At 51.4% G+C, this 27,276-nt stretch overlaps 1 protein-coding gene across 1 annotated transcript in view; it reads left to right on the forward strand.

Annotated features, from left to right (window-relative positions):
- Positions 1-24,600, forward strand: part of Gtf3c1 (general transcription factor IIIC subunit 1) — a 58,655-nt gene extending 34,055 nt beyond the window's left edge. The window contains 19 exon segments of the mRNA XM_059258392.1: positions 1,153-1,291; positions 1,667-1,802; positions 2,055-2,133; positions 2,263-2,451; positions 5,192-5,349; positions 6,885-7,027; positions 8,556-8,637; positions 10,172-10,284; positions 12,918-12,980; positions 13,741-13,834; positions 16,245-16,417; positions 17,236-17,523; positions 18,409-18,668; positions 19,666-19,955; positions 21,003-21,513; positions 22,064-22,103; positions 22,889-23,081; positions 23,798-24,006; positions 24,008-24,600. Of these exon segments, the coding sequence (XP_059114375.1) occupies positions 1,153-1,291; positions 1,667-1,802; positions 2,055-2,133; positions 2,263-2,451; positions 5,192-5,349; positions 6,885-7,027; positions 8,556-8,637; positions 10,172-10,284; positions 12,918-12,980; positions 13,741-13,834; positions 16,245-16,417; positions 17,236-17,523; positions 18,409-18,668; positions 19,666-19,955; positions 21,003-21,513; positions 22,064-22,103; positions 22,889-23,081; positions 23,798-24,006; positions 24,008-24,110 (3,263 nt within the window). The 3' untranslated portion in view covers positions 24,111-24,600.
- The last annotated feature ends 2,676 nt before the right edge of the window (positions 24,601-27,276 follow it).

Here is a 27,276-nt window from a genome sequence, read left to right on the forward strand (position 1 = left end):
TCCAGTCAGAGAGCTGTTGGCTACTGCCAAGGCATGTGTGCCACTGCTGCACCCTTAGGGTTATCGTGCCAGCTGGTCATTGATAGGCTTCCTAGGCATCAGAGCTGGACGTTTGTATGATGCCTCTTGGTACCATGGAAGCTAGTTCTTAGGGGGCAGGCTTTCAGATCAAATCTAGCTCAGGACCTCTAGGTCCTGTGTCCAAAGTACATGGTGTCTTCAGCCATAAGGGCTTACCTTCCACCTCTGAGAGGTAACCAAGGGCAACATCAGTAGCCTCAAATGTTTTAGTAGTTTCTTGGACAACACTGGCCAACACCTCAAAAGAGGGCTTCTCATACCTGGTGTTGGGATTTTTGTTAGATAGTCTATAGCTCTTGGAAGGAGCATTGTCAGCCCAGAAAGGATTCTTTCATTTCAACTGTATGTGTATGTATACAGACTTAACATGTATGGTAGGTGTTCTTAGATAATTCCTTATAACTTTTTCAGACAACTTTTATTATACCCTCCTTCCATATTTATCCCCTCCCCTGCCCTAATTAAAGCCCCCTGTTTTCACCATTTCCCCACTTGTGCCCTGCTTGTTCTTTCTATTGCTCACCCCCTGATGGCCTTTTTTACTTTCAGAGAGGGCATTTTTAACAAATACATTGGTGGGCACCTTTAGTATGTACATGACAAGAATGACCTAAGTGTCACATGTCCACTCAATGGACAATAGCCCTGTACAAAGTCTTTGCAGTCTCCCTGAGCCTCTGTTCCTTGTCTTCTAAACCAAAGCTGTCACTATACATGTGTAGGGTAGCATGAAGCTGAGCACAGTCTCTTAGATACCATTCTAGCCAAGAAAAGTTACCTGAGCTTCCCAGTTTGCTGTACTCACTGGCCATCAAGCCAGTGCCTGAATGACAGCCAACCAGGAAGGAGGCTTTCCCTGCTTGCTACTTCCCTCCAGTCCTTAGCAGACTGCACCAGTAGAGACCCCTCAGAAGTCCCTGCTGTGGCTGTCACCTCTCTCTCTCTGCTCTCCCCTACCTCTCTCTGCATAACATTGTGAGAAGGGCTTCACCTGGGACCATGGCTCACTGTCCCTCTGGCTGCCAGCAGCTGGCCGGAAACATGTCACTGAGCCCTGCTTTGGTTGTCCAGGTGTGGTGCGTTGCCCCTGTGCACAGAAGATCTGCCCTGATCAGGGCAGTGACCCAGAAGGCAGCTTGCGGAAGGAGCAGGAGAGCGCCATGGATAAGCACAACCTGGAGCGCAAGTGTGCCATGCTGGAGTACACCACGTGCGTACCGCCCCCTGAAGGCCGGGACACCCACCTTTGTGGCCCTAGCCTTGGCTAACAACTTAGGCTGGAGCCAGAGGCAGCAATTCAGTTTCCATGGACAATGTCTGGCCCAAGACATGTTTCTGAACACAGCTTTTTCTGAAATTTATGTCAGAATTTAGAAGCTGGCAACTTCACATGAAAATCAGACTTTTTGATTTCTGAAAAATTAACAGCTTCCCAACCTATAGCACTCCAAGCTCTTTCTTTCTGCCTGCTCATTACTGTCTTGGGAAAGTGAACACTATCACACATGCACACAGGGTTCTCCCACTCGATATGCAGGCTCTTAACTTACAAGGAAGGGCTCTTTTTCCATTTGCCTTGTCTCAGGGGGAGCCGAGAAGTTGTAGATGAAGGCTTAGTCCCTGGAGATGGGCTAGGAGCTGCTGGGCTGGATTCTAGCTTCTATGCACACCTGAAGCGCAACTGGGTCTGGACCAGCTACATTATCAACAAAGCCAGAAAGGTAGGCTCCTGGGGACACTCCACCCCTGCGCCTGGAGCCATCATCACTATTGCTAAGAGGGGACACTGGCCTAGAGTTTGCTTTCCCATTGGTTTCTGGCTTACACTGTCACGTGTTTGGGTGCTCCTTTTTAGAGACACACAAAGTCTGGTGGCATAATGCCTCCAGGAGGGAGGGCACCTGCAGGGACTGAATGGCTGTAGAGACCCATGGAAGTTCACAGCTCACCCCAGTGCTTTGCTTACCTTTCAGAACAACACCCCCGAGAATGGGCTCACAGGAAGACTCCAGACGTTCCTGTCTAAGCGCCCAATGCCTCTTGGATCTGGAGGTGTGTGTGCTGACACTAAACAGTGCCAACTATGAGGCTAGTTCAGGCCACCACCACTGTGGATTCTGCTGGCCTGTATGGCCTCTACAGGGGCTATGCCAAGCAGTTGTATCCTCTGATTATTTCTAGGCAGTGGCCGTTTGCCACTCTGGTCAGAGGGGAGAGCTGATACCGAGCTCTGTACTGACAAGGAGGAACAGTTTGAACTGGACCGAGAACCTACCCCTGGCAGGAACCGAAAAGTGCGTGGTGGGAAGAGCCAGAAGCGGAAGCGGCTGAAGAAGGAGCCTATCAGAAAGATCAAGCGAAGAAGAAGAGGTACCTGGGGGTGTTCGTGACCTTATCGTTGTATGTCCATGGCACATGGCAGTATTGCTCCCACAGGGCCTGGGTTCATCCTGCAAAGTGTCCATTTCCCCAGTCTGTAGCCCTGACTTGCTGTGTCCATAGCCCATCTAAGAATGAACCGTTTCTCCAGGTTTCTCTGGCTGTGTGCTTTGCCAGCCTTTCTCTTTATCAGCCTTCTGATTTCATCTTACCTGGAAAATCTTCCTAGCAAGATCTTTTCTCTCTTGGTTTGCCTTTGAGTGTCTGTCTCTGCTCATCTGGCCAAGCTCAGTCCTGTTGAAGAGTAATTAGGTGGAAGCTGGGAATCATTTAAACCTGCACTGTTCCTTCAGAACTAGCACAGCCCTCCTTGGCGCTTTCTAGTCTTGTTCTTCATCTGAACTGTACTTCTAATGGAAGTGAGTACCGAGGGGACCGTTCCCTAAGTAGGCCGTATGTTTTAACGTCAACCATGGCTGCAGATTCTTCAGAGAAAAGTGCTTAAGCAGGAACCTACTTTATTGGTTTGTGTTGCTGGCATTCATAATAAACGTCCCATCACTTGACATAGCCCTCAACTTAGCCTGTTCCAGATACATGAAAGACCAGGATATAGAGCAGTATTCCTCAAAGGGAAAATGCAGTGGCTTGATGTGTATGTGGATCCTAACCCAGCGCTCCCACAGTGTGACTGTGTGATGGTGCACTCGGCTGCTCCTTGTTACATAGCAGGCGTCTTGTGCTGTTGTGATTGTCGTCACTGACAATACCTATGCCAGCCACTTCGGGAGGAAGGATATATTGACTCACCGTATGAGAGGTTTGGTCCATGGTCTGTTTCTGGGCTGATGAGGCAGAGCTTCATGGCAGGGGGCGTGTGGTAGAGTGTGGCTCACTTTCAGGCAGACGGAGGCAGGGATGCTGGGCACACCCAGAGGCACGCTTTACTGTCGCTCTCAGGGGCTTCTCCACCAAGTGGCAGTCAAGGTCAGCCTCAAGGTGGGCTTTGCAGGAGGTCTCTTTGTGCTGTTCTTCTAATAGTTTTGCACTTACCTATGTATATGTACATAGGGTTCTAAAATACAGGTTGTTACAAACCACTTCACGTGCTGAGCCATTTTTACCTTGCTGACCCCAGGACAAGTTTTTATACTGTTGTTTTTGGTCTTCAAGACAGCCCTAGAGCATAGGCCTTGCCATCCCTGTAGTGTGTAAGAATCCACATGCACCCTGAGGTCACAGGCACACAGATACTTGGGGGCTCAGAGGCTGCTGTTGGTTACCCCACTTATTCTTTGAACATGTTCTGGAAACATCTCTATAAGATGTCCACCTTCAGAGGACTTAGCAACCCGGTGGAGCAATCGTAGATTGGTAGATGATGAGAGGAACGGAATGAGTGTATAAAGGGGATTTATTAGAATGGCTTACAGGCTGTGGTCCAGCTAGTCCAACAATGGCTGTCTACCAATGAATCCAGTTGTTGCTTAGTCCATGAGGCTGGATGTCTCAGCTCATCTTCAGTAAGTATACACTGGAATCCCGAAGAAGTAGGCTCTAATGCCTGAGAAGAAATGGCCTTGATAAATGAAAGCAAGCAGGCAGAGGGGCCAAGCTTCCTTGTGCTACCGGTTCTCTATTTCCTCCACCCTCAGCGAGCACCTCAGCAAGTCTCGGTTCTCTTCCTGGAGGAGTGACCTGTACCTTCATTCCTGAAGGCTCTGTGCCCTTTGTCATCCTGCTTGGGTTAGGCTGTTGTAGTTTGCCGTTGACTTTAATCACAGAACATGGTAACACCAAGAGATGCCCTAAAGCTGTGGTTCTCAACCTTCCTAGTGTGACCCTTAATACAGCTCCTCACATTGGGGTGACCCCTAACCATAAAATTATTTTCATTGTTACTTCATTTAGCTGTAATTTTGCTACTGTTATGACTTGTAATGTAAATATTTTTGGAGATAAGATGTTTACCAAAGGGGTCATGGCCCACAGATTGAGAACCACAGCACTCCAGCCATAATCTATTTTACCTCCATTGTGGAGAGGCAGTCCACTTCCCCCTTGGTAATCTAGATCAACACTGTTACTCCTTTCTTAGCTTGTTGGCATCAGAAGTCCAGAGTGGCCAGGGGGGAGAATGAGCCTCCCGTTCAGTGGAAAGTTTGTTCTGGCTCCTGGCAGGAGCACTCCCCACTCTGGAACCAAAACTTAAGGTCCCAGGAAGAAGAATCAAAATTTCCTAGTGGGTCACTAGAGTGACCGTGAGTGGAACTATCCCCTTCTGCTCCTTGATTTCTGAACCCATAGATCCTGGATATGGAAGAAACCATACCATATATTGGACACTGGCTCAAAACTTCTGGAAAACCCTGCCCCAACCCTCTAGGCTGCTGCTCTAGCTGTGTCTTCAAAAGACCACTCCATCTTTCTATCAGGCTAGCTGCTTCGGGATGGTAAAAACCAGTGGATTCCGTGATTGAAGGCCTACTGTCACATTTCTCTGGCTGTGAGGGCCATGTTCATACTGCCTAACCTTAACCCATGACGTTCAGCCAGAGAAATGGGTAAAAGAACTGCCCTTCCTGGTTTGCTTGTTTGGAATTGGGCATTGTCTAGTAGCTGGTAGGCTTGGTCACTTCTTGCCAGTGCAGTTGGCGCTCTTCCCCTCTGGAAGAAAACCTGCCTCAAGCCAGTTGCTGAAGGTCCCTCTCTTCTCCCCTTGTGTTTCTAGGAGAGCACCCGGAAGCAAAAAGCAAAAAGCTGCGCTACCAAGATGAGGCTGACCAGAATGCCCTCCGGATGATGACCCGGCTGCGTGTCTCCTGGTCCATGCAGGAGGATGGGTTGCTAATGCTCTGCCGAATTGCCAGCAATGTCCTCAATACCAAGGTTCTTGCCATTACCCAGGCCCCTGGGAGCAGCCTTTGTTGTGTTGTGAGAGCTATGGCTCTGGACTTATTACCACTCCCAGCAGCTGCCCAGAAGAGCATTTCCCAGAATCCTGTGTACTTGCACTGCTAGCCTGCACATTCTCCCAGCCTTCAGTTAGATGCGCGTGCACGTCTGCCTGGCTGCAGTGGAGCAGGTCAAACCATTTCACTCTTGTCTGCTGCCCACCCTTTCCTTCCTTCTGTGTTGTCTGCCTGTAGTGGGCTTGGTGTGTTCAGTACCATGAACCGTGATTTCCACCTTGGCTCTGTAGTTTTGTTACCCCTGGGCCCTAGAGTAGTTGTACCCCTATGGCAAAGACACTTGGCATTTCCTGGCCGTAGCCCTACACATTTGTCTTCCACACTCACTGTAACTTCCCTGCCTTGTTTTCAGTCAGCAAACCCTTCCGTGCTTCTATTGGTGACAGGTTCTACAGCCCCACCCAGAGTTCCTGTGTTTCACGTTCCCTCAGCACCTCATGACCCCTGGCTCTGTGCTTCCTGCCAGCATGGCGAGCAACAAGGCATGAGCAAACCCATGCTCTTTATAGAGGCCAACAGGATATGAGCTCCACGCCGACTGGGTCAGGGCCACTGCAGGCAGTGATGTCAACAAATAGAGCGGTTCTTACGGCTGATCTGTGTCCTGGTCACCAGCATACCAACCAGTAAAAGCCAGTTAGGGCCGTGTTGCTTTTTCCATCCCTGTTCTGATCCATTGTCTCCAATGCTTGCACCCCACCCTTTCCTAAATTCCATCTCTATTTGTCTCTAAGGAAGATGGAGAGGTGCCCGTTACCATCCTGAACTCCGTCTGCTGCCTCTCACATGGCTCTTTATTACAGCACTGGTGGTCAGGAATGCCTCCCCTCCCCCATCACCTGCCTCCCACTCCTCTCTAGAACTTGGTGGCATCTTGTTAGCATTGTTAGGAAAATCAACTGTCTTTAACCCTTTCCTGTGTGTTATTATTTTCTGACATGTTCTGAGTTTGCTGTCTTAGTTCATTCTGTTTCTTCCAGTATATACATTAGAAGATGATGTGATAGAAGGCACACAGTACAGAATGCCTCTGAGAACACAAAATGTATCAGTCTTTAACACTCTCTACCTACCCAAGGTGATGCACACCTTTGATCCTAGGAGTCAGGAGTTCCAGGCCAGCCCTGACTGCCCAGAGAGGACCCTAACTCAGTACCAAAAGAAAGAAGCAAAACTCCCAAAGCACATTTACTGTTCTCTTAACCTTACCTGATACTGGTGCCTTCCTCAGTGCGTGCCAGGAAGTACAATCCCATACGATGTTGAGGACTTGTCCTGTTTTTCTGTACCCAGGTCTCACTTGGTACAGTGTAGGGAGGCGAACATGAGGTGAACGCTCTGAGCCTCCCTGGGGAAACAGTCTCCTAGGACACACTCATTCCCAATCCTTTCTGTTAGCTGTCCTGAATATGGGCTCTGCAGGTACTAACTGTCACTCTGTGTTTGGACTAGGTGAAAGGACCATTTGTCACCTGGCAGGTTGTGCGGGACATTTTACATGCTACCTTTGAAGAGTCTTTGGATAAGACATCACACTCGGTTGGACGAAGAGCTCGCTACATAGTCAAGAATCCCCAGGCCTTTATGAACTACAAGTAAGCCACATTTGCAGCTGGATCGTGCCAGCCCTTATTCCAGCACTTCTAGCTCCTTTTCTCCCCCTTTACCCGTCATGTTCAGACTCGGGTGTGGGTGGAATCCAGGTAAAGTGTGATAAGTACAGTGGCTGTCCAGGTGTTGGAGTCTGCAGGTGAAACAGACATGACCTTCCAGAGCAGGTGTGGTTCTGGGCACTTCTGTGCACATGAGCTTACAGATCACCTTTGGGAGCAGGCGCTGAGTGAGGCTCACTGTGCATCTGTCCTGGTATCCCCATGCATGGAGGGCAGGGATTGACTGGCACTGCTGTGATCAGAGCAGTCCTAAGAACTTCATGGAGCTCTTTCTTGGGAAAAGAACACAGACCAAAGAACACTGTATCCCCTTGGCAGAACTGGTTGTCCCCAAGTCCTTCCGGGTGAGGCCCAGGCCTTGTGGGGACAGCAGGTACTTAGGAATCACAAAGCATCTTCTTGGCTGCAGGGCCAATCCACTGTCTCCTTACAGCCCTTCAGGCTCTTCCACAGCTTCCTCCACAGGGGACCAAGGAGGGAAGGCCGGAGAGATTCTGTGGAGCTGGGAGGTACCCACAACATGTCACCAGTGCGAGAGTGGGATAGGGTGGGAGGCAGGGACAGAAGAATGTCCTGTACTGTTCCAGTTTCAGTTTAGCCAGGGCACAGCAATTCTGCACTGCTGGTCACCTGCAGTCGGCCAGGCCATGTCCACATTGCATGCCTAGGGCCTTTCTTGTATGAAGCCACTTTTGCTTATTTATAGAATGTTCTTGTTTCCTACCTGAAAGAATTCTCTGAAGGAAAAATGTCCACCTGTCAAGAGGTGTGTCAAAATGGTAGAGAGTTGTCAGGGAAGAGGGTCTGAGGCTTGGGCTCCCTACTCCCAGCATGCCCTGGGACAAAGAAAAAAGGGGGTTCCAGAGTCAGCAGCCCTGGGGTCCTGTCCTCCTGTGGACTGGAGATGAGGTCATTTGCTCACCTGGAAGTCAGGTGATGAAAACCAAGGACAGCATTCACAGCCCAGGCCTCTCCGTTCCCTGACAGCAGAGATGGCAGACTGGCTGGCTGAGCCTTTGATAGGCTTGTTTCTCCTTTGCTTCCCTTTGGGCAAGCCAGGTTCCACTGCCCTCACAGGAATGGAGAGGCTGGCAGGGGGACGGCAGTGCTGGGGCCAGGAACTCTGATAGCAGATGGTGGTGTACAGTAGTTTAAAATTCACACACACACTTCTGTTGGTCCTATCCAAATCCCTGTGATGGGGTAGTGCTGAGGGAGAATGGCGTTGTCCTCAGTCTCTCCATGGAAGATACAAGCCAAGATGGAAATGTGAGCCTTGACCAGCCTGGCTTGCATTGGGTGCAGCTCACTGCAGGGCGCTCATTCCCCAAAGCTAGTTGTCCCACCAGTGCTTAGGTAGATCATAGCTCTCAGTGAGCTGGCCATCGGCTCCCAGTGTTCCAACAGAGGAGGGTGCAACTTCAATAGCACTGGACCTTCCTTCCCACAGGGTCTGCCTGGCAGAGGTGTACCAGGATAAGGCACTCGTTGGAGATTTCATGAGTCGAAAGGGTAACTACGAAGACCCAAAGGTAAGTCCCATGCAGTGGCAGGGCCCGGTGCACTCTGAAGATAGGCATTGAGGAACTTGCTAGCCCTCAGGACCCTACAAACATAGTCAGCTTGCCCGTGCTTAGGACCCTTGGCCCTGACTCCAGGCGTCCATTTTAAAGTTGACCATGTATGACTTGGTGCTTTCAAATGCTGTTGAGCTTGGGGCCTGTTAAGAAAACAAACCAACTCTTTAGAAATCGCAGGCCGAGACTTTTGAAAGCTGCTCTGTGGGTTTACCGTCAGGTGGGCCAGATGGTGTCTGATAGGAAGGAGGTAGCTGTGCAGGCCCAGGTACTTCTGCCCTGGCTCAGAGTGTGTTGACCTGCTGTCAGCCATTTTAGACCCTGCTATACCCGTGTCAGACCTGTTACTAGGAGAGCCCAGGGAGGGGTGTGTGTCTGCCCCTAGAACAGGTAGAGAATGCCCTGGCCTTCATCACATGGGACAAGTCTTCTCCCAGGTGAGGAAGGCATGGGCCTACAGGGGTCTAAGACGGCCCGGAATACTGAAGTGCACGCACCAAGCAAATCCAGCCTCGTGAGGCTGAAGACCTCACCTGTCATATAAACAAAGCAGTCAGCGTAGTGGGCTGTGTTCACGCTGCCATGAAAGAATAGAGAGTAATAGAGTAATCACCAGAGCTCAGCTCTCCATCTTGAACATGGAACCTCTGGACAAAGTTCCAGAAGCTCCCAGCAAACCTCATACAGAGGCTGAGGTGACATGAATGGATTGGCACACTGGCTCATCCTAAGAGGCCAGTCACACCAAACCAGAACACCTCTACTAATAAGAAAGACTGGGTACTAAACAGTCAGTAGGCATGTCTGCTCCTGTGAACTTTTTAGAGGTCTCTACTCTGGCCTGAAACTGGGAAGCTGGGGGCAGCCGAGTGGACACAGTAAAAGGGAGGGGTATAATCCTCTTGGAGCACAGCAACAGCCCAGGTTTGCAGCCAGGTGTGTCAGGAATTGAGGCTTGCCCAGGTCCAGAGAGGAAGCCAGTCTTCTGTGACTGCATGCATCCCAAGCTTTTAGCCCTGCTTCTCTGGGCCTGAGCTCTAGGAAAGGTATGAGGCCAAGCGGAGACTTCTCGGATAAGTCTGCATAAGGCAGCGGGCCACAGGTGAGCATGAGGGTCTGGAGAAGTTGGAGAAGTCAGCTTACACAGGGCAGCCAGGGAAAACCAAGCTGAGAGAAAAGAGGTAATAGAGCAACGTGTGCCTGGCAGCTAGCCTGTCCATGTGCACGGTGGGGACAGTGCAGGCAGTGTTTGCATCTCCCCTTAGCCTGGGGAAGGTGGGGAACAGGTATGAGAGCTGTCAGTGTCACTGGACCCCATGGACTCCAGAGTCCTGGCATAGCAGTGAGAGTTCACCACTCCAGTGACAGGGGACTCAGGATATGGTGTTTGTGGGGCATGGCTGCCAGAGGAGTTTGCTCACAGTGTCCTTGGTGCTTGCACAGCCTCCACCCCCTGGGAAGGTGTAACAGCTAAGCTTTTGTCTTACAGGTTTGTGCCAAGGAGTTTAAAGAATTTGTGGAGAAGCTGAAAGAAAAGTTCAGCTCTGGCCTGAGGAACCCCAATCTTGAGATCCCCAACACACTGCAGGAGCTCTTTGCCAAGTAGGTGTCTTGTCCTGAATGGGCAGAGCCTTGCACTCTGCAGGTGGGTAGCAGAGATTAGCAAGCTGGACAGTGCCTGCCTGGCTGTACTTGGCCTTGCATTGACCACCTGATGCCAGGTAACCTGAGGCCCTGCACGTCCTGGTACCTTTGTTTCTTCTCCCACTGAGTCCCTGCTGCCCACCTAACTAATCCAGGCTCTGTGTTGTGTGTGCTTCTTGCTGAGTTTGTTGATTTACTTATTAGGAGACTATAAGATGGAAGGAAGGGAGAGGGAAGGGGGTGGCTGAAGGTCCCAGTGATCTACCTTAGGGCCACAGCCAGGTGTCAGAACAGCTGCATCTGTCCTGCACAGCTTCAGTCCTAGGGAGGCACAGGCCACTGTCCCCGGGCCAGGGTCACAAAGCAGGGCCAGGGCCTATGCCGAGTGCCTCTCATAAGAGAGATTAGGTTTTTGGCTCACCACTTGTGTGGAGGAACATAGTAGTATGAGAATAGTTGGGGAGGCTGGAAAATCTGAAGGAGCATGAACCAGGCCTGTTTCCACAGCAGCATCCAGATACGGATCCCTCCTCCTCCATCCTCATGGAGACACACTCCTCCCCATCCTCAGAGAGATACCCCTCGCTCTCAGTGTTTCATTTGGGAATCATACTCTAAGGTTCATTTAGTAGTGAATATAGTGTCCACTCTTTGAGACCTCCATGGTAATTGCCCTTTTTTGTATGTGGTGGGACAGATCTATGTAGTCCAGGCTAGTCCCTAAGTCTGAGCATTCCTCCTGCCTCAGCCTCCTGATCCTTAGGATTATGGGCCTGTGTCACCACCCCAGCTGTAGCTGTTTTCTGGGTTTTGTTTTTATTTGGCAGGAAAGCACCGTCTATAATTTCCATGCATGGATGTGCGGTTTATGCTCACTCTTGATGGTATCTCAATGTCTGTGCCCATGCTTGTGGTTCATGTTCCTACACATGTGCATTCAAACAAGAGGCTGCTTGTAATCCCAAATGAAGACAGTTTTAAGAATGTAAAAGCAGAGCTCTACACACTTCAAGGAAAAGTGAGTTGCAGGTGTGGCCGATAACATTGACTTTGGCCTTAAGTGCTCTGTGGACCAGGCAGGATGGAAGAGACTTCCATGCCCTCCCCATAAGATGAAAGTGGAATTTTCTGAAAAGGCACTTTTTCTGTCAATAAATTTTAGGTAAAATTTACCATTGCAGAGTTGAGGTTTTACTTTACTTTTCTGAAAACCAAAGGAATGACTTGGTGAAACCTGAGGTTTTAACAATTAGTTCCATGAATTTATATTGACTTCAATTTCATGTAAAGTGATATTGCATAAAATTCACAGAAAAGACAGGAAGTGTTCTGTTCTTCTGCCATCAAGATTGTTGCTTATTTGTAAGATTTATTTATTTTTATTTCCATAGTGTTGGAGATTAAACCTAGGACCTTATACATACAAGGCAAATGCTGTACCTCAGAGCAAACCCCCAACTCCTCAATTTGTTATTGGTGGTTTGTGTTTGTTTGTTTGTTTTGAGGCAGGGTCTTACATGTAGCCAAGCTGGCCTTGAATTCATATCCTCTCGCCTCATCCTCCCAGATACTGTAGTACAGGTGTGCAGCATCAGGTCCAATTTACTCATTTCCTGTTGACAGATAATAATGGTATATACTTATAAGATACATAATGTTGCCGGGCGGTGGTGGCGCACGCCTTTAATCCCAGCACTCGGGAGGCAGAGCCAGGCGGATCTCTGTGAGTTCGAGGCCAGCCTGGGCTACCAAGTGAGTTCCAGGAAAGGCGCAAAGCTACACAGAGAAACCCTGTCTCAAAAAACCAAAAAAAAAAAAAAAAAAAAAAAAGATACATAATGTTATATGTAGTATGTTATTATTTAAGATCAGTAAGCACAATAAATCACTAAAACTCATTCCTCACCCTCACCATAGCCTTCCATCAGTTTCATCCCTCTGCCTATCCGTCTTTCTGCCTTAAGCCTCATAGCACCTTCCTGTTTGGTTTCCATGAGTTCAGACACACCTCCAACACCTACATAAGTGCCAGGTGATCATGGCAGCCTTTCTATACTCACAGCACAGCAGGCAGAGACGGGATCCCTGAGCATGCTGGCTAGCTAGACTAGCTAATCAGCAAGCTGCAGGTTCCTGTGAGAGACCCTGCCTCAATAAATAATGCAGAGTGATTAAGGAAGATACTCAAGGTCAACCTCTGACCTCCACACACATACACTTGCACATATGTGCACTTGTAACCTACAAATAAGCAGATGCACCACACACCCATAAACATACACAGACCGTTTCTTTGCGTTCTTTTCCACGTTCCTCACTTTGCTTGTCTTCTATTCAGTGAGTACACAATTTTACACCCTCTGTCCCTGCCTATCCATGTGTTCCCACCATGCTTTGTAAGAGGACACTGACTCTCCTGATCCTCAAGTCATAAGAATGGACTTGTTTGATGGGTGAAACCTGGTGTGGTTTCTGTGTGTGCTGAGTTTGGCTTGTTCAGCCCTTCAGCAATGAATGGCCACCATGAGCAAGTGCCAGCTCGGTGGAAGGCCATCCTGCCCCACCGGCATACTCTTCTGCCTCCTATGCAGATACCGAGTGTTGGCAATCGGAGATGAGAAGGACCGTGTCAGGAAGGAGGATGAACTTAATAGGTAAGCTCCATTTCTCAGCTACAGCCTCAATGGGGAACCTAGGGCTAAATCCAGCCTGCCACCTGCTTTTGTGAATAACTTGAGAACACAAGCCATGTTCATTTGATGTGCTGTCTGTACTGTTTCCTTTCTGTGCTGAGTGGTTTTACTAGAGCCCATGGGGTCTGGCCCTTTACAGAGGAAGTTGGCCACGGCCTAACCTCAGATGTCACCCGCCTGCTCTTAAGTGAGCTCAACCCACAGAAAATGATTTTTTTTTCCCCATCCTTTAAAGAAATATTCATCTGAATTTTAGCACTATCAAGTAGTACAAAATGATCCTTTTTCTCATTTAGAGTCAGAAAAAGAAAAAGCTTACTTTTACTAGCTGTTTTAGAAGCTGGTTACACACCGTATTGCTCCTTACCCTCTAAGGGAAGATACTTTTGTTTGTTGAGACAGTACCTTACTCTGTTTCTACACTGGCCTGAAACCTGCTCTGTGGGCCAGCTTTCCCATCTCAGCCTCCTAGTTCTGGGATTATAGGCAGACATCTAGCTGGGAACAGATTGTTGTTGTTGTTGTTGTTGTTGTGAGACTTGAACAATTAGTAAGTCTAGGAACTGCCTTTTACTTGGGTTTTGTGACTACGTCAGCATTCACTGCACTTCTGTGGGATTGCAATGTCTTAACTAAGTATTTCTCGTGTGTGCACTTAGCCTCTCAGGAGGTTGCTGTGGGCCAGCAGCCTCCTGCAGTCTCGGTACTTACTGTGTTTCAGTGTGGAGGACATCCACTTCCTGGTGCTACAGAACCTGATCCAGAGCACACTGTCCCTCTCTAACAGCCAGTCCAACTCTTGCCAGTCCTTCCAGGTGGGTGCTGGCCTCCTCAGCACAACAGGGCCCTTAGGGAACCAGAGCTATGTGGATGCTTACTCTGCCCTTCTCAGCTGTGAGTCTCGGGGACCTTGAGTGTCTTTCATTCTTGTGTATTTATTGCTGCTATAATCAAACCTAAGGCTTCCTTCATGTGTACAAGCACTCTAGCATGCCAACTCCAAGCTACTGAGGGTGGGGCCCCAGTAAGCCTGGGCATCCCTGTCTCTGGTTCTGACTCAGGCGCTGAGCCACTGTCTAGTCTTTTCCTGTTGCTGTGATGAAGTATTCTAAGTATTCTAATAAGCAACTCAAGAGAGGTCAAGGAAGCAAGAGCTTGAGGCACATTGCATCTACAGTCAAAAAACGGGAATGAGTGCTTGCTGAGTTTGCTGCTCAGGGACTTTTCAGCATGGATCACAGCCAGGGAATGGTGCCTCCCATAGTGGACAGTCTTCCTACCTCAATTATTGTAATCAATATAATCCCTCATGGGCATACCTGGAGGTCTACCAGGTGATTCTAGATTCCATAAAGTTGATGACACTAGCCATCACAACCCCTCTTTGTGCTAGTGAGTGTCTTGCTGGGGCTGCAGACACATCCTCCTAAGGCCTGTGCCATAGGGCTCCAGTGGAACTGCTGAAGAAAGATGTTTAGTTTTTGTTTTTCTTGTTTCTTACTATTTTTTAAGATTTACTTATTTTTATTTTTGTATATGGGTGTTTTACCAGCATGTTTATCTGTGAACCACATGGAGTGTGTTGCCCACAGAGGCCAAAAGAGTGAGTCTTGTCCCCTGGAATTGGATTTGCAGACAGTTAATAGCTGTCATGTGGGTGCTGGGAATTGAACCTGGGTCCTCTGGAAAAGCAGCCAATGCTCTTAACCTATGTCATCTCTCTGGCCGGTTTTTTTTTTTTTTTTGAGATGGTCTCACTAGGTAGCCCTGGCTAGTCCAGAACTTGCTGTGTAGATATGCCAGCCTTGAATTCACAAAGGTCTGTCTCTCAAGTGCTAGGATTAAAAGTATGCACCACCATGCCTGGCAGGAAGATGCTTTTGATATCTTGCCTCAGAACACTACCTTGGCACTGGACATTGAGCGGCAGTGGACCTAAGTGTCATTAGATCTCTCCAGCTCTAAGTCACCTGGTACAGTTTCTTCCCACAAGGACACCTAGGACCCCATATCTGAGAGTGCCAGCAAACACTTGTTTCCTGGCAGCACTTAACTCTGTTTGGCCTTCTGCATGGTTCCAAGTGAGAACCTGGTTATTGGTAACACCGCTCCCTTGGCTTCATGGGCATTCTGCAGCTGGAGAACATGAAGCCCTGTGTAAGCCTGAACTACAGTAGAGTATACAGTGAGGTAGAAGTCCCAAGATCTCAGCCATGGCCATACCAATTATTCGTTGGGCTCATGCTTGTTTAAAAAGAGAGCCAAAGATATGTCTCATGCTCAGCAGGGAGCCCAGGCCTGTGAGCCCTCAGCATCCTGCTTGCTTCCTCAGCCCCAGAGAAGAAAGTAAACAGCCACCAGCTGCTCTTCCACTTCCACTTCCATTTCTAGGGACATCTAGGCTCAGATGGAAAGTGTCTAAGAAAGACCATCTAACCACCCATCCCCCAGAGCAGGCAGGGTGCATCTGTGGCTCTCAGGAGCTAGCATTGAGGACTTAAGGGCCATCAGTGACGAGCGAGGCTCATACAGTACCCCTTAGGTTCCCCTGCAGTCTAGGTTCTCAGAAGACAGAGGAATGGGCAGATACTGCAGGCACGCCAGACAGCTACAAGGATACTTTCCTGTGGCAGCCTAGGCTCTCAGGATCCAAGTGGATGAACCCCGCTGTCTTGACCCAGCACACAGCAGCAGGTGTCTGGAGGATGTACCCAGCAAGTTCTCAAGAGCAGAAATCGTAGACGGCCAAGCCCTCGTGCTGGCTGCAGCTTCTACTCCACTTCTTTAGGGAGGAAAGGTGAAGAACATTGCAGCGTTCTCTCTGCCCCATACGGTCTCCCCCCTGGGGTCGGACTGTGCACACCCAGACCTGTCAGACAGACTGCCTGGAAAAATCAGGGTTGTGTGACACTCAAGTGGTCTCTTCCAAGAGACTGCTCTTTGTGCCCCACACCCCAGTGATCCTCAGCAGTGAAGTTACTTTCCTCTCTTGGTTTCTCTCCTGCTTCACAGCAAGGCTTCGGAATGTCACTGAACTGTCATGCTCCGTGCACTGTCACTAGGAAATCCCAGGGTCAGTACTATCCAAGAGCCTGAGAGCCTCTTGGAGACATTCAGGCTGGTCAGCTGAGCCAGGGTTCCTGTGAGTGGCTCCTTGCAGTTTTATGCTGCCATGGCTGGCTCCCCTTCTGGCCAGGCACCTCACCCTGCCATGTGCTATTACAGATCTTCCGTCTCTACCGGGAGTTCCGGGAGCCTGTCCTAGTGCGGGCCTTCATGGAATGCCAAAAGAGGAGCCTGGTCAACCGGCGCCGAGTCAGCCATTCCCAGGGTCCCAAGAAGAACCGTGCTGTGCCCTTCGTGCCCATGTCCTACCAGCTCTCCCAGTCATACTACAAGTGAGTGTGCTCAGGAGCAGAGGGCTTGGTCCAGGAGCGCTTCTCTTTCTGCCTGTCTCCTGTGAAGGAGTGCTGCCATGAAGCAAGTAGAGGAAAGTTAGTTTCCAGTTGTGTAAGCAGTCCAGGTAGCAATGCACCTGCCTAATGGGCTAGCCTTATCCCTCCCTCATTCAGCTCAGGGCCTTTTTGTACCACCTGTGCCCTGCAGGGCTGGGCAGGGTGCCCCCAGAACCCTTCTGCACCACCAGCCTCTGATTGCAGGTTGGGAAGCCCCTCATCCAGGCATGTCATGCCAGCCTCCAGTCAGCAGGGACCACATTTGGACATTAGATGATTCCACCACTAGTCCTTTTGGCTTCTCCCCATTCCAGGCCCTTCCTTCTTCCAGGTCCTCACCCTGAGGAGCTTGGGCTCCTTTGCATCTGGGGAGGGTGAAGCAGCAGAAGGTATGGGTGTGGTCGGCAAGTAGGGTACACTTCTTGGGTCCCTGCTCTCTGGGCTTTTGTCAGAGAACTGGCCTCCACGTCTGCAGACAGTGAGATTGGACACGCATGTCCTATCAACTGTCACAAAAGGAGGTTCCTCCTCCTTGGGTTGCCAGCTGTTGGCATGAGGCGTTGCCAGGCCTTTGGCATAGATGAACTGGCCCCACCTTGGATGTACAAGGTGAGTGGGGGAAGAAATGCCCCCACAATACTGGTCTGCAGCACTGTTTCCCATCACAGTGGGCATGAGTGCTGGGGGCGGCACAGGGTGCAGGCCAGCACAGGCTGTAACAGCAGCTCTTCAATAGCATCTCCTTCTTGCTTTGCCTACAGGCTTTTCACATGGCGATTTCCCACCACCATCTGCACCGAATCCTTCCAGTTCTACGACAGACTCCGGGCCGCCAGCATACTAGACCAGCCTGATCATTTTTCCTTCAAGGACCTGGATAGCAGTGACCCTCCAAGTGACCTGGTGGCATTTTCTTTGGATAGCCCTGGAGGATACTGTGTGACAGCTCTGGCTCTCTTCTCCCTGGGCCTCCTCTCTGTGGATGTCAGAATTCCAGAGCAGATTGTGGTGGTGGACAGCTCCATGGTGGAGAGTGAGGTCATGAAGAGGTCAGAGCCCAGAGCAGCATGTGCATGTGACTCTGGTCACAGTTTGGGGACACACAGATTCTTGAGCCATTAGGAGTAGTCATTTCCTCTCATTGTTGTAGTACGGACAGGGTTATCTGCTCAGTCATCTGGTCTGAGCGTATGGTCTATGTACATGTTCTCGTGGGAGTATGCACATAGTATATATACATGTTCTTGTGGGAGTGTGTGTATGTGAATGCAGGTGCAGAAGCCAGAAGTGGGTGCCTTTACCACTCTCCTCATTTTCTGAGACAGTCTCAAATTTCTCCTCAACTCAGCTAGACTGGCTGTCCTGTGAGCTCTGGCGATCCACCTCCCCAGCACTCGGATTACAGACATGCTCCCACCCTAGCCTTTTGTGTGGGTGGTAGGGATCCAAGCTAGGGTCCCCATGCACTGACTGAGCCATCTTTCCAGCCACCAGCAGATTTTTGTCATTAGCAAACATGACTTTTGCTGCTTTGTATCTGGTGGGTGTGCGGGACCTTTGCAGAGGGGACTGGTGTTCTGGGATCTTGCTGGGCCAGCATCTGTCCATCTGTCAGATTTGTGACTAGGATCGGCAGGGCAGTGTCCAGTGAGTTACCTGCTGGTACTTTCCAAGGGGTTAGGGGAGTGCTGCAGAGAAGGAAATGTGAGCCCAGGTACTTTACTGTGGCAGAGCTGAGCTGGGCCTTCATGGGAAGGTTTGGATGGTGATGTAGAAAAATTTATCTCAAGTAGAGACACATGGTGGTGGGGAGAGGGCACCTGGAGTGAATGGTGTCTGTGACAGTAACTATTGCCACTCAGTGAAGGCAAAGATGGCTGTGTAGCAGGTGGACTTGGTCTAAGTCAGCCAACTAGTTGTCTTCTCTTCCGCAGCTTGGGAAAAGATGGAGGCTTGGATGATGATGAGGAGGAGGAAGACTTGGATGAAGGTTCAGGGGCCAAGCGCCAGGGTGTGGAAATAAAGGCCCATCAGGCCTCACACACCAAGTACCTGCTGATGAGGGGTTACTACACAATGCCAGGAGTGGTCAGTACGCGCAACCTGAACCCCAATGACAGCATCGTGGTCAATTCCTGCCAGGTGAAGTTCCGGCTGCGCAGCACCCCTACGCCCACCCAGCTTGGGCCCACTGGTGAGTGTCCTGCCACAGTTCAGCTACGGGGGAATCCTGAGGCCCCTGGCCAGGCACACAGTGCTGGAGACATGAAGAGCAGCATTGCTGTTGATAGAGGTCACCTCATCGGGCCTGTCCATGCTTCCTAGCTGATCTCCTTTGTGACACCTCCAGAACCTTGAGTCCCGTAGTTTATGATGACACTGTTGAATCTTGTCCTTTATCCCTTTGCTCTCCCTTTGCTGTGAAAGATGGGACATCAGCTCCATTGCCACCACCCACCTTCTTCATGGAGGAGCTCTAGGGAGTGCTAGATAGCTTAACTTTTGTCCAGGCTGCCATAGAATGGGAGTGGAAAGGCCCTGCCCTTGCAGCCAGCTGACCTTTGTATGGTCAAGGCAGATGGTGTTTGCTATCACTGTCACTTCTTTTTTTTTTTTTTTTTTTTTAATTTTATTTATTTATTTTGGTTTTTCAAGGCAGGGTTTCTCTGTGTAGCTTTGGAGCTTATCCTGGAACTCGCTCTGTAGACTAGGCTGGCCTCGAACTCACAAAGATCCGCCTGCCTCTGCCTCCCGTGTGCTGGGATTAAAGACCCAGCTGTCACTGTCACTTTTTATCCACTGTCAGAACTCTTTTTCTGAAGTTGGAAGCAGGCAAAAATACAGTGCCAACCTATAGGTTGTTGTCTCGGCGAAAGAAGCTCTCCTGGATAGAGCGAAAACCTGACTGCATGGACGTGGCCCAGGCGTCACTCAGGGTTACGGGGTGTGGAAAACATGAGCTTTAGAAAGGGGTAGCTCAGTACAGCCTCAGTGGGGCTGCAGTCCAGCCCGTAGTCACGCACCAAAGAGTCTGACTTCTAGGGCCCAGTATGTCCCCAGAAAGTGAGCCGTGACTCCTTGGGGAGCAGTGAACTGGTGCTGGAGCAGATCTTGCCTCAGTATCCCACATGTGTTGGTCCCATGAAGGGATTGCTGGGTTTTTGCTGATTTTGCTTTCCTCGTGGTCTCAGGGTTCACAGGCACACCTCTGGAAGAGCTCCAGGCGGGGCCATCCTGCCTCCCCGATTCCTTCACCAGCCTAGTGGATCCCCAGCTGCACACCTGCTGCCCAGAAGAGTTCGCCCACCAGATGGCACAGTCCGGCTACAGCCCTGAGGATGTGGCTGCTTCCCTGGAGATCCTGCAAACTGTGACAGCTGCTGACTGCTTCGGGGTTGACAGGGAGAAGCTAAGCAGACAGTTCCCTGCCTTGGAGAAGATAGCGGGCCAGCGGACCAGGACGTTCTCAGACTATGTCCAGGTGGGCTGAGCTTGGGGCCAACCGTTGCTGAGCAGAAGCGCATGCCTGTGGTGGTGGGGTTCCCTTTCACTGAAAAGTCAGGACGTAGTCCTAACTCCATCACAGGGCCTGGCTGAGCCCTGTAGCAGCTAGCCCTACTGGGGATAGGCCACATCTCCCTTGACTCTTCTGTTCCCCCAACTCACAGGCATCCCATATCCCCTGGACTGCCCATCACTTGTTTGGTCCTTTGGACCTAAAGAATGTCATTCTCGTCTCTGTAAGCAGCTTCTGGGAATAGAATGCAGACAGTGGTCTGATGTGGAGTCTGCCATCTGGGATCTTTGTGTAGGACATGGAGCTGACTGGGACTATAGCCTCCAAGGACTACTCCAGGAAACCCAGCCATAGTGGAAGCTGGCGTGTGTCTCTGAGGAGCTCTTGGCACAGGAGATACTGTTTGCGTGGTTTAAAGTGTTCTTACCCTTACTTATTGTAACTTTGGGAACTGAGAGACCTCAGAAATTCTCAGGCTGTGGAGAAAGAGCCTGCTGACCACTAGAGGGTTGCAAGCCAGGCACTTTCTGCTGACCTCAGCACCCTGGCAGAGCTACATAGGCAAGGTGCAAGGCCTGGGCTTGAGGGTTTATAGGAAAAAGGAGCGATGGTGATTCCTGGGACACTTCCTGCACAGAAGCGGACAGTGGGGGCAGATGTGACCTGAGCACAAGCAGAGTCTTGTCATTGTATTGAAACAGTGGCCGCCTTTGTAGAGCTGGACTGTCAAGACCCACAGGAGGACACATGAGGCAGGAGAGTCAGAGTCCTATCCATTGGCAGTAGTTCTGTGATTTCGGGAGCAGGCTATGTCATGAGTAATGCAGTAGGTACAGAGAGAGCCCACAAAGGCCCATGCAGCTTGTAGCTCCAGGGCAGGATCAGGCTTGTCCCTTTGGACCTGGGCTTGCTGCTTGCTGAGAATACTTGACACTCGCTGCCATCCACACATCACCCACCTAGTGAAAACCATGCCTTCTTCCCAGGCAGACCCTGTGTCTCTTTTTCTAGGACCTCTTGGAGCAGCAACAAGTGATGGAAGTTGGAGGCAACACTGTGCGTCTGGTGGCCATGGCCTCTGCCCATCCCTGGCTCCTGCATTCAATGCGTCTGAGAGACACAGAAGTAGACACCAAGGCCTCAGGGGATGACTCCCAAGCCAGACTCCCTGAGGGGTCTACAGGCGAAGACCACACCTCTGAGGGGACAGCAGTGCCTCCAGACAGCTCCCAAAGCACCAAAAAGCGTGCCCACTGCTCTGTGCAGAGCCATGAGACTGATGCTGAGGAGGCCATAAGTCTCCCTGCCAAAAGACCCACACTCCAGGATGTCCGAGTGGCGGCCAGCCCCAGGCCTGGGGCAGAGGAGCAGATAGAGGCCCAGGCCTTGGCTCTGCTTGCGCCTCCTGAGGATGCAGGTGCAGAGATCCCCAGGCAGGAGAACCAAGAGAGTGTTGGTGGTTCCGGCCTGGAGCAGCTGGGCTGTGAGTTCCAGCTTCCAGAAGGCTCTGAAGACCCCCGAGGTACTGACCTCAACACCTCCCTATTTTCTGTCCTTCACTTGACTGCTCTGGCCCTGTCTCTAACTGGGAACCTGCCCTGCCCTCAGTGGGTGTGCCTACAGGACCGTGCCTGGAGAGCCTGGGCGTGGGAGCACCGGGTTTGCTGTGGTGACTGTGGGGAGGTTCTCTAGACGGTACATTTATTCCTAGAAGCATCTGAGCCTTGGCCAGTGGCAGGGGATTTCCCTTTGAGATCTGCTGCTTTTCCCATGAGCTGTTGTTGCCTGAGAGCATTACACACTCTACCCTGTGGTCAAGGCTCTTGGCTGGGAGATGAGGTACTTACTGACTTCACTGTACCTGGGTCCCCTTGGGCCAGGATCAGCTCTGCACTTGCCATGTACTGGCAGCGTCTGGTGTACTGGCCTCAGCCACTAGAGTACCATACTCTGGGTAGAAGGCTATCTTTCTGGTCGCTGCTTATCCACTTTGGTACCTGTTGAATGGGGGACAAGGGACATGACCTCCCACTTTGCCTTCTAAGAGTCTGCCACATTTTCCTCTCTTCCAGGACTTGCAGAGAGCAACATGGCCCAAGCAGCATGGGAGAGGTAATGGGAGGCTGTGGCAGGGAGGGGCATCGCGTGGAGAAAGTATGACCTCAGCTTCCAGGCTAGTGACCTAGTGTCAGTCACTGGATGAGGCTCCTTCATAGGGTGCAAGCCTGGGTAGTTTGCCTTGAACAGAGGTTCCCAGCCAAGGACTTTCATCGGTCCTCTCTTGGGCCTCCTCCCACGGCCCCCTGAACCCTCACACCCATCTTAGATGAGGAAAGGGCCTTCACAGCCAGCCTGTGACCACATTAACCAGAACTCAGAGCTGCCTGCCCAGGGCAGCCGCTCAATCCTGTAGCTGAGAGATGGCATATCAGAAGGGCTGCACTTTTCTGCCTTGAAGAGGCACCTTCAGTGGCCCTCCCTGGTCAGCCCACAGAGACCCTCCACAAGTTTCTCCCTCCATGTGTATGTGGCCTCAGCCCACTAAGGCTTTGTACTCTGGATCTGCCCCCAGGGCACAGATGAACCCTCCAGGGTTCAGCCATGGCTACCAGAGCTACCGAGACCTGCTCCATACAGCCCATCAACCCTGGGTTAGTGTCAGCTTTGTGCCAGAGGCAGAGCTGCTGTGTGGGGAGATCTGTGAGTGAGCCAGCAGGGAGGAGCCCCTGGTCGAGGCTACAGTTGCACTCAGCCAGAGATTGCCCTGCCAGGGAGCAAATAGAGGCTGGAGAGCCGTGGGCAGATAGTGGCCAAGTCCTGGGCCTCCCTGAGCCAGAGTAGCCTGTCTGTGACCGTCATGTCCCCTCAGTCTCTGACATCAACTGTCTGTCTCACAGTGGCTGTGAAAGAGTGTGCTTCATTGGTCGCCCCTGGCGTGGTGTGGACGGGCGCCTGAATATGCCCGTGTGCAAAGGAATGATGGAAGCCGTGCTGTACCACATCATGTCCAGGCCTGGTGTTCCTGAGAGCTGCCTGCTGCAGTACTACCAGGGGGTCCTACAGCCTGTTGCCGTGCTTGAGCTGCTCCGGGTAGGGCCCAGGGCATCTGAGCCCAGCTATGGGGTGGGGCACATAGGGTGGGTCAGGTCCATGGAAGGCTACACCCCAGGTATCACCACCTCAGCTTACCTTCAGTGCCTTCTTCCATCGGCAGAGGGGTCTGCTACTGTCGCTGAGGCCCTGCCTGGCTCTTGACCCTTCTCCCTTGGCCTGCTGCGGCCCACCCCTGAAGCAGGCTCCCTGTCCCTTGGGAACACTTGCCCTTGCTCTGTTTTATCCCCCTGTTGTTGTCCTCCAGACTCACTTGGGGTCACATGCGCACAGATCCTCAGGAACCCGAGGTAAATAAATGGGATGGTATAGAAGACTGAGGACCATGTGACCACTACTTTCCACAACCAGCTGCTTCCCAGCCTGGGCTGGTGGCTGCCCTGAGCTCCCATTCCCATGGTGCCCTGGGCCCCAGCTTCCTAGCACACAAGGAACTGGACACCTAGTGTGACATTCCCTGAACTTCCTAGCAGTCATTCCAGGCAGAGTTTCATGTGGGGCCAACCAGGTGGTGGGAAGGCTTTGGTGGCTGAAGAGTACCTGTCTGTCCTCCAGAGGTCCTTGTCACTGTGAGACCCATACCTGCCATCGTTTCTCCTGCCCATCTTGACCTAAACCTTCCTGCTAAGTCCTGCCCCCGGCCATCTTCTGCCTGGGGACAGCACCTGTGTAACCCCGCGTGTCTGTATCCGCAGGGTCTGGAGTCTCTCGGCTGTATCCAGAAGCGCCTGCTGAGGAAGCCAGCGTCCGTCTCACTCTTCTCCAAGCCTGTGGTGGAGGGCCAGGGCCAGGCCAGTGAGGCTGAGGCACTCTCCTGCCCCGAGAGCACTGTCACCTTCTATGAGCCTACGCTGGACTGTACCATCCGTCTGGGCCGTGTCTTCCCCCACGATGTCAACTGGAATAAGTGGATCCACTTATAGATGCTGCCCGGGCCAGTGGAGGAGCCTCTGCCCATGCTTTGTAGCTCATCCTGGACTGCCCCGGGAGCCCTGTCCCTCACAGTGATGTTACTGCATCTCTGGTGGGCCTAGCCCACTTGTAGCAGCTGCCGGGTGACTTCAGTCCCCTCCACTCTGTGGCTCTTGCTTCCAAGGTGCCCAGCCTTCCTGCAGGCCCACGTCCTGCTCTGAACTCAGGCTCCAACATCAGCAGTATCTGCAAGGATGGATATTGTTTGGGCAGCAGAGCTGATGGATGGCCAAGCCCTCAGTCACCTGGCACCCATGACACCATTCAGACTCAGAGAGGAAGGGCCTTGTGGAGACACGCCACAGGGATACCTAGCAGAGTCTGCTCCTCTCTAGGTAGGACATCCCAACTTGGGCTGAACCAAGCCTAGGCCTCTGACTCTCATGGGGACCCCTCCTGCCAGAAGCAAGGCCTATAGGTTTTGCTTTTGTTTGTTTTGTTCTTGTTTTATTTTGCTCTTTTCTCATTAGATACAAGCCCCTGGCATGTATTTATTTATTTTTTAATTAAAGTGAGATCAAATGCATTAGTTTTATGTGTTTGCCTAGTAATGGTTGGTCCCCAAGGGATTCCCCTACTTTCCAGCCAAGTGTGGGTGCCCAAGTTGGTGGCTCCTGGAGAGGGTGGTAATCTTTGGTCCTGGGAAGGGGCAGCATGGCATCCTTTAGCAGCTCCTAGCCCTGCCTGGGAGGATCTGGTCCCTTCAGGTTCTCTAGCAAGACATTTAACTTGTTCTTGGCAGTGGTTAAAAACCTTGAGTTTTCACCTTATGGGAGAAAGAAAATTTAGATTTTCATCTTTTTTTTTTTTTTTTTTTTTTTTTTTTTTTTTGTAAAAATGCAAGCAAGTCTTAGCAGCAAGACTTGCCCTCATGACCATCAGGAGAGCCACAGACCACTCGCCACAGCTGGCCTGAGCCTCCTCAGTCCTGGGCCCCTCCCTGTCCACCTTTCCTGCCTACTTAAAGGGCAGGGCACTTGGTGGCCTCGCCCAGCTTTGCGGCCTGTCTCATCCTCCATGTCACTGCCCTGATCACTCTAAGCCACACCCCTGTGAAAAGAGGTGAGGATGGGCCCAAGACAGGGAGCCCAGCACAGACACACAACAGTGTAAAACTGACCTGGGTAACATTCTGGAAAACTGGGGGGCAATGAAGGCGCTGGGCTCAGGAGCAGACCCTGCCTGTTTACACTGCACACGAGCTGGAAGCCAGCAGCCAGGTTCTGCCGTCCATCCAGGTCTCGGCTGAGATGGGAGGCCTGGGGAGCTGAAGGGCACCAAGCATGGACTCAGCTTGGCAGTACCCGTCTTCCCCAAGACCTCCTACATGGACCATTTGGAAAGCATGTCTGGGGAGGGGACGTGGGGTTTGAGGGTACACTCAAGCAGATTCAAGGCTTATCTGAACACTTGTTCCCAAAGCCCCTCACTTCTTGGTTGTAGCCACCAGTTCATGTCCTTTCATCTGTCATCCATTTATGCATCTGTCTGCCCATCCAATCATACATCCATCTGCCTGTCCGTCCACCCTCAGACCGTCCACCCAAACAGCTAGGTAGCAGCAGCCTTTCCAAATGCTGCACAAAGATCTCCAGAAACCACAGCAGGCTGCTGAGTCAAGAGGACTCCAGAGTCCCAGGGGAAGACAGGAGGAAGGAGGCCTTCAGCTAGAAACCAGAGAACTGCTGGGCTGCTGAGAAGTTCCGATTTCGAATAGAAGGAATGGTAAGCCACCAGTAACAAAGACTCCAGGAAGAGGCCATACAGGGCTGCTGTGCATCCCATCCCTAGAGCAATGCTGGCCGGCCTCACCTGGCCTTGTCACTTCTCACCAAGGACTGGGCCACCTGGCCCGCCACACTGCGCAGAACAGCACGTCCTCAGCTGTGGACAGTTCCCTGCCCACCTACAGTCTGGCCCTCTTTAGTCTGTCTTTGATTTCTTCAGGTGAATGACACGCGAGTGGTTCCTTAGGACATAGAACTTGCACACACGGCTCAGGCCTCTACCTGCCTCTCCAGGACACTCGGAGGCCTTTTGCATTTACACCCATGTGGGCACACCCTGGGAGACACAGGCCTTCGTGCCATTTGATGTCAAAGATGCCCATTATGCAGCTCATTTCGTATGCAGCTCGCTTTCCTTCCGTAACATCCCCGGGACCCCCAGAGCCGCTCAGACACCAGGGCAGCCTCCAGCACTGGAGCCTGAGTTTACACTTGCCTTCCCTGAGCAAGCTCACAGGGCTTCCCAGCCAGCCCCCACCCTCGCCCCTACCCCCAAAGCACGTTTCATGCAGGGTCTTCATCCTCCAGCCTGTTTAGGGGGCTCAGCCCCTTCCCTCTCCAAGCCCCACTCAGGTTATAGTCACTCTATTGCTGTCAGAATCCTCTGCATTTCAGCTGGCTCTCCCTAGGACTAGAGCAGCCTGTATGGGACCTTTGGTGAGGTACCTCTTACCTTCTGATCTTGGCTCCCCATCCTTCCCCCGGCCTCTGACTGCACTAGTTTTCCAGCTGTGTGAATGTGTGTGTGCGCGCCCATATCTCTCACCATCCCTCAGTGCCCAAAGTAGTCCCATTCACTCGAGGGCTGGAGTTCAGGCCTTGCTGAATTAAACTGCCGCTTTGTTTTCGGGCCTCAACACCCACAACTCTGACCAGAGTCCCTTGTTCTCTCTGGATGGCTGAGAGCTGGAAAGCTGTCAATGACTCCTGCTCAGCAGCAGGGGGCAGCAGCAACCTGTGACACCTCCCTGGGCCTGGGTGACTTCCTGTAAAAACGGTGTTACTAAGAGCAGCACACACCTGCATACACATCAGACACCATTCTGGACACTCCAGAGAATTCGTGTCACATGACTGTGTGCCTGTTTCATGTATGAGGAAACTGAGGGCCCACAAGGTTAAAACAGCTTCTACAAAGTGGGAAGCTAGTGGTAGGGCAGGTGTGATGGTTTTCCCGTCAGGCTGCCTGCTTCAGAGCTCCCTCCACAGCACCTGTGGTGGAGGGATGGCGAGTCAGCACCATGCTCACTGAAGAGCACAAGACGAAAGTTCCTACCTAGGGCTGTCAAGTTGGGAAAGAAAAACTTCCAAATTATTGGGGACAGGACCTCAGGTTGTCCCGTGGTTGGGGTTACAGAGATGAGTAGTTCTGGCCTCCACAAGCTTCCTGGGAACTCTGCCCCCTTTCCTGTCTT

The sequence above is a fragment of the Peromyscus eremicus genome, chromosome 1 (assembly GCF_949786415.1).
Source record: "Peromyscus eremicus chromosome 1, PerEre_H2_v1, whole genome shotgun sequence".
In the NCBI taxonomy this organism is placed as follows: Eukaryota; Metazoa; Chordata; class Mammalia; order Rodentia; family Cricetidae; genus Peromyscus; species Peromyscus eremicus.